General features: G+C 42.2%; 1 protein-coding gene across 1 annotated transcript; it reads left to right on the top strand.

Moving 5' to 3' along the window:
- The first annotated feature begins 918 nt into the window (after positions 1 to 918).
- DYNLT3 (dynein light chain Tctex-type 3) lies at positions 919 to 8697 on the top strand. The gene is made up of 5 exons (XM_052794710.1): positions 919 to 1042; positions 2240 to 2281; positions 4159 to 4282; positions 5266 to 5343; positions 6448 to 8697. Exons 1-5 carry the CDS (start codon positions 1013 to 1015, stop codon positions 6522 to 6524), a joined length of 351 nt encoding a protein of 116 aa, XP_052650670.1. The 5' UTR covers positions 919 to 1012; the 3' UTR covers positions 6525 to 8697.
- Positions 8698 to 9026: the final 329 nt, after the last annotated feature.

Raw genomic sequence — 9026 nt, 5'->3', positions numbered from 1 at the left:
TCTCTTGCTGTAGCCATTAGCAAATATTAGCCATGAAAGCTAGTTTGAGAGCAAGGCAACATAAAAAGGTTTAGCTTTGCTTCCCCCTGTACCTTCATGTTTTTCAAAGAGACTGTTTCCAATGAGCGTACAATTAAGACTGAACAAGAGAACCTCTTGTAAGGTAAGCGTCTTATCTGTCCAAACATATGCCACCAAAACTGAAGCTGCAAGTGGGGCAGCCCTGGTCCTCTCTCTCAGGTATCACAGGGCGGGGAATCTACACCAGAGCTTCCCCCCAAATACAAAATAACAACCCACACCATTTGAAAATTCTGCACGGTTTTGTACCAGGCGTCCTTCCTGTTTCCCAGGCAACTTCAGCGAGAGAGAAAAGATCCGATGTATTTGTATTTATTGAGTCAAATAAAGCTCGGGATCAATTCTTTATGATAAAGTGGAATGAAAAGAACCCGAAATTGCAATTTGCCGTGATTAAAACCCAACGGCAACTCGGTGTCAGATAATTGACACAGATCCGTTCAGAAACAGCGAGGAAAGGAGGGTGGCGGTGGGCGGGGGTGTCACTGCTCCTCCGGAGGAACCGCTCCGGGATGAATTCCGTGTGCCCAGCAAGGGGCAGACACGTAACAACGAAGTTACAAACCAAGGCGCAGGGCTGCCGCGGCACTGCCGAAGGCCGGTCAGACGCCGGCGGGAGGCGGCATCGCCCGCCACCACTGCACCGGCCGCGCCGGGGGCCCCCACGGGCGGCCCCAGCCCGGGTGCCCGCGGGTGGTTATCGCCCGCCCGGCCGGCCGGCCCTCCTTGCCTTTTCGGCTCGGCCCGGGGAGATCCGGCCCCCCCTCCCCTCCTCCCGTCAGCGGGCGCCTGCAGGGCGGCCCGGCCGCCCCCCGCTGCCGCAGGAGGCCCCGCCCGGCCCGGCCCGGCCCGGCCCAGCCCGGCCCGGCGGAGGCGGAGCCGCGCAGGACCCGCAGCCGCCGCCGGAACAGCCGCCGCCCGCGCCGGGGCCATGGAGGAGTTTCACCCCCATAACGACGAGGTAGGGGCCGTGCCCCGGGCAGGGTGCGGGGCCCTCCGGCAGCCGGCCCCCGGGCTGCCTCCGCCGCGCCGGAGGGAGCCGGCCGAGAGAGCCCGGCGGGCAGCGCTGCCGTGGGCCGGGGCCGGTGGAAGGCGGTGGTTGTACGGGCGGGTTGTGAGCGGGGACCTGCGGTTCCCCGTCCTTTCGGGCACCCCCCGGGGTCCGTGCAGTACCTGGGGGCCCGGGTCGGGGCTGCCCGCGGTCTTCGGTTAGCCTGTTCCAGCGCTGGGAGCTGGAAGTTCCTGCGAGGGGAAGTGGAAGCGGGGTTGGGGGGTGCTGCCGCCCGCCGCGGTGCTGTCGGTTTGCGGCCATTTTTCTTGTCTCACCCCTGGAAGGAAAAAAAAAAACAAACAAAAAACCAACCACCAACAAGTGCTGGGCCCGGTCTGCGCTGCAGGCTGATCCCTGCCTGCCAGAACTGAGGAGCCTTTCCCTGCCCAGGGGCCTTCCTGCGGGTCTCCAGCCACCAGTTTTCCTTAAAAAAAAAAAAAAGCTGGTAGAGACATTATTGCCCTTGAGGTTTCTGTCCGTGCCCAAGTGTTTGAAATTCGTCGCTGTGAAGAGCCAGATGGCACAACGGCGCATGCCGTGTTTCCTTTGGAAGCCGAGCTAAACGCTGATGAGTAGGAATGAGCAGAAAATAGGAGGCATCGAAGCTTGCAAGATTTTTCTGCACTTGAGAAAGTTACTTGGGTAAGCTAATGACTGTGGAAACCAGTCTTTTTGATACCAGCGTTGCAAAACCTTGTGTTACCATTTGGCAGCAAGATGTAACCCATGGCTTAGTAAAGCCATGACTCCAGTAAAAACCCAGATTGAGACCCAGAGGAAAAGATTTGCCATTTAACTTTTTGTCTTGGAGAATATTCCCATGACAAGCACAGACAGTGGTGGAATTTAAACTTTACAGGAAGTGTAAATTGAACCTGCTTCCAAGCTCACTGAGGACCGAGGTTTTTGGACCCACTCAAATGTGACTAGCAAAACCACACTAAGTAACGTATGTATGGTGCTGGGGAAAAAAGGAAGATTTTAGCGTTATACTAACAGACTACACAATGCAAATAACCAGACACAGGGCTTGATCATTATGTGTTACTTAAACTGCATCATTTGTTTACTTTTCTATCAAATAATAATAATTAATTTTTATTACAGATGATCTTCAATGCTGATGAGGCCCACAACATAGTTAAGGAGGTAGGTTTTAGCTAACAGCTGTATTTCAAAGAAATTCTTTACCTTACCTTGCACTATACTGAAAGCAGTTACTTTCGTTGACTGTCCCAGATAAATTCAATCTTATATGAAAGTATTACTTATATCAAATAAAGACAGAGTTTCATTTGGAGCTGCTTTAAGCTTCATCTAGTTGTTATCTTCAACTACCTAAAGAGGAGAAGGTGGATGAGAGAAGAGAGAGACAGAATTTGTATTACAGTGGAAGGACAAGGGGCAGCAGTCACAAATTGCAAGGGAAATTCACTCCAGTTCCCCCCCCCCCCTTTATCCAGCTAGAGAGTAGTTAATCACTAGAGGGGTTGCAGGGAGAGCTTGTGGAGTCTCCGTCCTTAGAGATTTTTAAAACTCAACTGGACAAGGCCTTGTGCAACTTGATCAAACTTGGAAGTTAGCCTTGGTTTGAGCAGGAGGTTGTACTACATAAACTTGTTATTCTAGCAATGCTTTGAAAAACAATTTTTACACAAAAAGAGCAGGCTGAAAGTGAGTAGCCTGATGGTCTAAATTAAATACCTAGTAACTGGAAAGTGATTAATGAAGAGCCTGTGGCATACAGATGCTGTCAGGTTTTGCAGGGAAATACCATTCTGAGCAAGGAATTCCTAGAGGTGCTCTGCAGGTCCTTTCCCACCTGCCCTGTCAGGAAGGGAAAGGACTGCACTTTCAGAACTGCTCCAGTACACAACAGCAAGCTCTTGGGCGTCAGATAAACAACAATTCAACCCTTTATGTAACCGTCCCTGCCTTGAAAGGTCAAATACGGTATGACAGAGTCTGCAGACGCTGGGAGTAAAGCCAAGCATTTCTGCCTCCGATTGAAAGCTTAACCAGAGCTGAGGAGCTCTACCACTGGGTACATTTCTGGAAGGACCAAAATCCCTGAGGGATCTTGTTGTCCCTCTTTGGTCTTCTGTTCTGTTTTGTGAATGTTTGTTCCCATTGAGTCCTTCGTCCAGCTTTATACACTGTGGTCAGAACTAATCGGGCTTTTTAAGATCTGGGGCACAAGTCTCTTACGCAGCCTGTTAGTGGGTGGTTAGTGCGTGGGATTCATCTTACTGAATCAGAGGAGAACATGGTTTTATTTTACTTACCTTTTCCAGGTAAGCACTTCTTAACTGAATTTCTCAATTTTAAGAAGTATCCATCAGCACATGAGAATGCAGTTTAAGAGTTACAGTTTGAGAGGAGACTTTCTGTTCAGTCATTTTTAAGTTTAAATAAGGGTTGGCCAATCTGTAGCTGTGGGAGAACATGCAATTTTCAGCAGTTCAGATACTTCTTGTGCTGCAAGATATGACCCTTGAGTATCTCTCTCTTTCATATCTTCCTCATCTTTTAAGCTAGGGTATGCATTTCACTGTTGTCGCTCTAGCTCTGAAGATTTTGGTATATTGCTTGCAGGCTCCGAAAGGTTGGCCAGCCTAAGCTGACATTATTGATTTGAGTAGTACCATTTCCATTACAGTAGCTTTGGAAAGCCAAGCTGGAGTAGGCAGTCATTAGGAACAGTGGGATGTGCTAGTATTTTCACTGGTAAATAGATCCATTCACTTAAAACTTGGTACTTAAAGCGTATGGCTAAGGTCTTTCCTACAAGAAATGTTCACTCAGAGCCTCATTTTTCTCTGTGTAATAATGTGGTAAATATGTACTAAAAATAAGTTTCTGAGATGGATCATTTTTCTTCCCATTCAGCAACTGATACTGATGAGCTCAAGTGATTTAAAGTAATCCAATTGCCAGATAAAATTCCTCAGATTATGCAAGACATTTTAAACCTCTACGTTTTGAAGTATGTTTACTGTAACTATTTTTTTTCCCCTCTATTTTAGTGCATAGAAAGTGTTTTAGGCAAGGCAGATTATAATCACAACAAAGTCAACCAGTGGACTGCTGCTATAGTAGAACAGTCGCTGACACATCTGGTAAAACTCGGAAAAACATACAAGTACATTGGTAAGTACAAGCAGTCATACTTTTACCACATACAGTCACAATAAATAATTGCTGAAAGGTTCATTTGAATGCAGAGCTATATTCAATAGAAAGTTTTAAACAGTAAACAAAGCAGAGCAGATACCTGAACTCTTCCGTTATGTAGATTTTTAGTAATACCTGTGGTAAAACCATGGCAGTTTCACCTGGGCTAAGCATGCTAGCAACACTTAGCACAGAAGATGACATGTTACACAGTCTTTCGTGACTGTTAAGCAACCCCAAAACAATAATATCAACTTTTTGGTATCACTTCAGGAAATAATTGCTTATCTTAAATAAAATTTTCAGTAGGATTAAGCTCCCTGTAAATACAGACATTTGAAAGACTTTAGTCCTGTACACTAAGTCATGTCCCATTATATGCACATCTGTGGAAGGGAAATGGAAATAAGTAGCAGTTTAACCCACTTTGGTCCTTTTGTGGAGCGTTGATGTAATAGCAAGTGTTTACACTGTGTTCTGTTTTGAAACTCTTGGATTCAGATTGTCCCTGCTTTTGTGGCCACTGCAGGTCAGTCTAGAAATGCTGCCTGTTACTAGAGTGTGGTTTCAGGGAGCAGTCAACCAGTACTTTTGGGAAACAGCTCTCATCAAGTGCAACTTCTGCTGTGCCTGTGAGGACAGCACCTGCAGTCCCGTTCTGAGGTGCACATGACACAAGCCATATCTAAGTAGTTTAAAAGATAAAAACCATAATCCTATTAGCAAGGATTTTGTTAAAGCCATTGTCTTTATGCAAGTAAAAATAATTGTGAAATGGATACCAAGTTCTTGAGGAAAATACTGGGGGCGAGGGGGTTTTCAAAAAAGGTTTTGACTTAGCTGAATGCCACCTGCTAGCCATTTGAAAATGTTACGCAGGCTTGAGTTCAGAAGTACCAAATGATTCACCTCTTCTGCTTTAATAATTAATTCCTTGATTTTATGACTGTATCTTGCAGTAACCTGTGCGGTGATGCAGAAGAGTGGAGCTGGTCTTCACACAGCAAGCTCATGTTTCTGGGATACTACAACTGATGGTAACTTTCCTCACTCAGATTAAAAATTTGTAGTAAAAGAAATGTTACTTACTGCTCAGTTGTAATAGTTAGGTTGAACATTTTCAAGAGTGATTGTAGAAGCAGTAGCTTCCAGGAATAGATGCTTGTTTACAATCCCAGCAGAAATATTTTGTTAGCAGTCAGTGCCTGCATTAAGACAGATTGCTTTGTAAATTATGAGAAGCAGGAGTAGAAATTCCTTCATTCTGAAACAAGAGTCAAAACATTCAATCCTCATCAGTAACTATAGATTAGTTGAAGAGGTAGTAAAACATTGCTCGCAGTAAATGCAAGTGGGTACTCCTAAACATATCTGCCTGTCTGCTGTAAGGGGGCAGCGCTACTTGGGAGGAGGACAGAACTTGGTAAAAACAGAAATAGTTTGACTAACAGTATGTGTTTCAGTTGCTTAACTATCAGCCAGGCCTTGGATATGTTTTACTGCTTCTAAATTAGTTCTAAATGCATTTTTTCCCAGGTTCAAAGTATCATGGGGAAACAAGATTAAAATAATCTTATGTCTGTCACAGACTCAGAAAGGTCTTTTTAGAAGAGGGTACCAAGATTTAACTTTAAAATAGAGATGGCATTAGAAAGTCAACCAACGTTAAAAAAAAAAAAAATCATAAAATGAAGGTAAGTAGACAAGTGCAGTTTAATCTTCATGTTTCCTTGGCTTGTAAGGCATTAATACAGTAGAAGAGGAAAAATTACAGAAGGTAAATACACGAGAATGTATTTGATCTAGTCTTTTTTCTGATTTCTCCTCTAATTATCTTGCCAATTTCAGTATGAGATCTTCAAGGATTTTTGCACGTCCAGCTTTTAAAGAGAGACACTGAAATTGTGTTTTCGTGGAAACTGTCTTAAGCATACAAGGCTCATGTTAGGCAGTAAACAATTTACAAGTTAATGAAAATGTTTTGAGGATTGTAGTCCATTTATAGCCAAGATGACATAATAGTATTTACCTTAAATCATAGCTGAATTATTCATACTAATTAGACATAATTTACACTGCAATAAAGTGAATGTAGTAAAGATACTGGCATTCTATTTTAATTTTGTAATAATCTCTTCTAGGAACCTGCACAGTGAGATGGGAAAACCGAACAATGAACTGCATTGTCAATGTGTTTGCTGTTGCTATTATCCTGTAGCTGACTGGAAGATAAATATAAGCAACACCGAAGCCTTTAAGAAAAAAAAAAAAAATCATCCAAACACATGGCTAGATATTTCAAACCATCATTTGTTTTTGTATGAGGAGCATACAGAAGCTCTCTACAGAGAGCATAGAGTCTAAGACAGTTCTCATAGATTAATTATCTGAAAGCTAGCAAAAAGTTTAAAATATATGTATCTATCTATCTAAAGAGAAAGTTTTAGTAATTTAAATATTCAGAAGTATGTTAATGAGAAGATGCCACAAAGATCAATACAATTTATATCAAAGCTAATATCAAAGATACTTTATTCAAGAGGAACAAACCACATCAAAGGAAAGGTCAAAGGGCAAGCAAGACTTCTCAGGATTATGGTGCATTTGGGAACAAATTATGAACACAATTCAGAGTGGATATACTGTAAACAATACTGGTGCTTCATGTTTGACTAAACAAAGCTAACTGTCACATTGAATGCTGGTGCTTGTGAAATTGCATGAGCATCACATTTTGGTCAAGCATGAACATTTACATTGAAATAAAATCCAGTTAAGCTTTTCCCCTGGAGGCAGAGGGTGACTTCACTGGGACAAAGGTGAAATCTACCTAGTCCTAGCAGACTTGTAATTTATCTTCAGAATGAAGAACGTAATAATTGTTATCAATTCAGGGAAACATGCTGGGATCAGACATCAGCCCTTAATTCATAGTTTATAAATCTGAAAACATTCTGAAGGTACTTAAATTTTATTTTATTCCACAACTGCGGAATTTGTGACAAGCACTTTATTGATTCCTCATGCAGTAGCCAGGAGCTAGGGCAACAAGACTGGACCCACATTACTCCAAGTAGGACTACAGTGTTCAGAGAGGAGGCACACACATTTCTAGTGGCTCTTGTTGGCTTTGGAAGCATTTATCTTAAAGCAACATATCTGTTCTTTATAGGAGTGTTTCCTACGTTCTCTAAATCTAGAATTGGATCTTAGTCCTGTGAAATAATACAGTTAAGTTTTATGCATTAAGAATTCCCCTCCTGTAAAGATTTATGCAAGTTCTTAACTTTGCTCATCTGATGAGTCTTAACTTGAAATATTCCACGTGGAAGAAAAGCATTTGCACACACGCAAGTATTTGCTGGATTGGGGCCTACATTTTTGTTGATTAATGCACAAATTATATGACAAAGAGATGTATCAATACCAAAAATGCCTAAATGATTGCTGCCACTAAGTGGCAGCTACATTAAGTTGTTTTCTCAGATGCTGCTTAAGGATAGAATTTTTTCTCTATTACTCCGTGTCTTTGGAAGAGACTGGTAACTACCTAACAGCTAACGTAAGGCTGTTTTGGATTTTAACGAATGTTAAAGCACTACTACACAGTTTTGTTTGGGTTTTTGGTTTTGGGGTTTTTTTTTTTTTTTCAGATAACTGACTATTAGGGCATGTAGCAAGTGTCTTGTACACAGAACAAGCTAAAAACCATTTCATTGCTTAAATTGTGTATACATATTGCTAGTATGAGACTACAGAAGGAACACGTGTACGTGTAATTCACAATACCATTCAAAAGCTCTTGCTTTGCAGACAAATAAGAGTACCGCTTTTACCTAAGTGCAAGTAACATTAATACTGTAATATTGCATTTGCCTAACAGGCAAGTGTAGCGTGAAGATGTATGTGTACGTTGTACTGACCTTCAAATGTATAATAATTTAACATTATTTGGGTTAGGACAGCAGTTTCTGAACTAGGTGCCAGCATCCAAGAGCCGAGTTGTGGAACTGACAAAAATGCAGTAGTTTCACTGATATTTGGGATTGTGCAAAGTGAAAAAATAAGTGGGGTAGCAACTGGAAAAAGGTTTGGTACGATTGATACAGTTTAAGAAGTGGGTGAGTAAAAATAGTGGTGGCTGTTATCCCCCTTTAATGGGCATTTGGGTGCCATGGTCAGAAGAAATATTCCAAATAGCCACTTGTAATCTCATTTGGTATTTTTGCTTTACTTGAAAACAAGATGCACTGAGTAAGACTATCAGTTTAATGAGGCTTGGTGACGGTTCTGCTGCAGAAGAAACCTAGAAGATATGGCTTAATTATAAGACTGCTTCATTTTTCTTTCTACCAAAAAAAAAAAAAAAATAAAGTTTTGCCTTAGTTGTATTTTTGCCCTGTGTTCTTGATCAATATAAATAGGAACTGAGAAAAATACTCCTCTTGCTTTCCTTCCCTTGTATACAGTAGTGAGAACTTGGGAAATTTACTGAAGTTGTGTGTGCGCTTTAGGGACAAGACCTTGTCAAAGGCTAGTTCCCAGACTTGGCCTAATTTCTTACACCTCTTGTCTACTGTTCCTCTTACTGTTTGTCTTGATGATGCAAGTTAAAGTTTTGTTAGTCCAGAAAGGTTATTATGAAACTCGGGGAAAAGTATTTTCTTTCTGCATTGTATCCTAGTGAGTTTAACTTCTTTCCTGTCTTTCTTTTCCCCAT

The sequence above is a fragment of the Harpia harpyja genome, chromosome 8 (genome assembly GCF_026419915.1).
Source record: "Harpia harpyja isolate bHarHar1 chromosome 8, bHarHar1 primary haplotype, whole genome shotgun sequence".
Taxonomy (NCBI): domain Eukaryota; kingdom Metazoa; phylum Chordata; class Aves; order Accipitriformes; family Accipitridae; genus Harpia; species Harpia harpyja.
The sequence above is the reverse complement of the archived record's forward strand: the minus strand, read 5'-3'. Positions and strand labels throughout refer to the sequence as shown.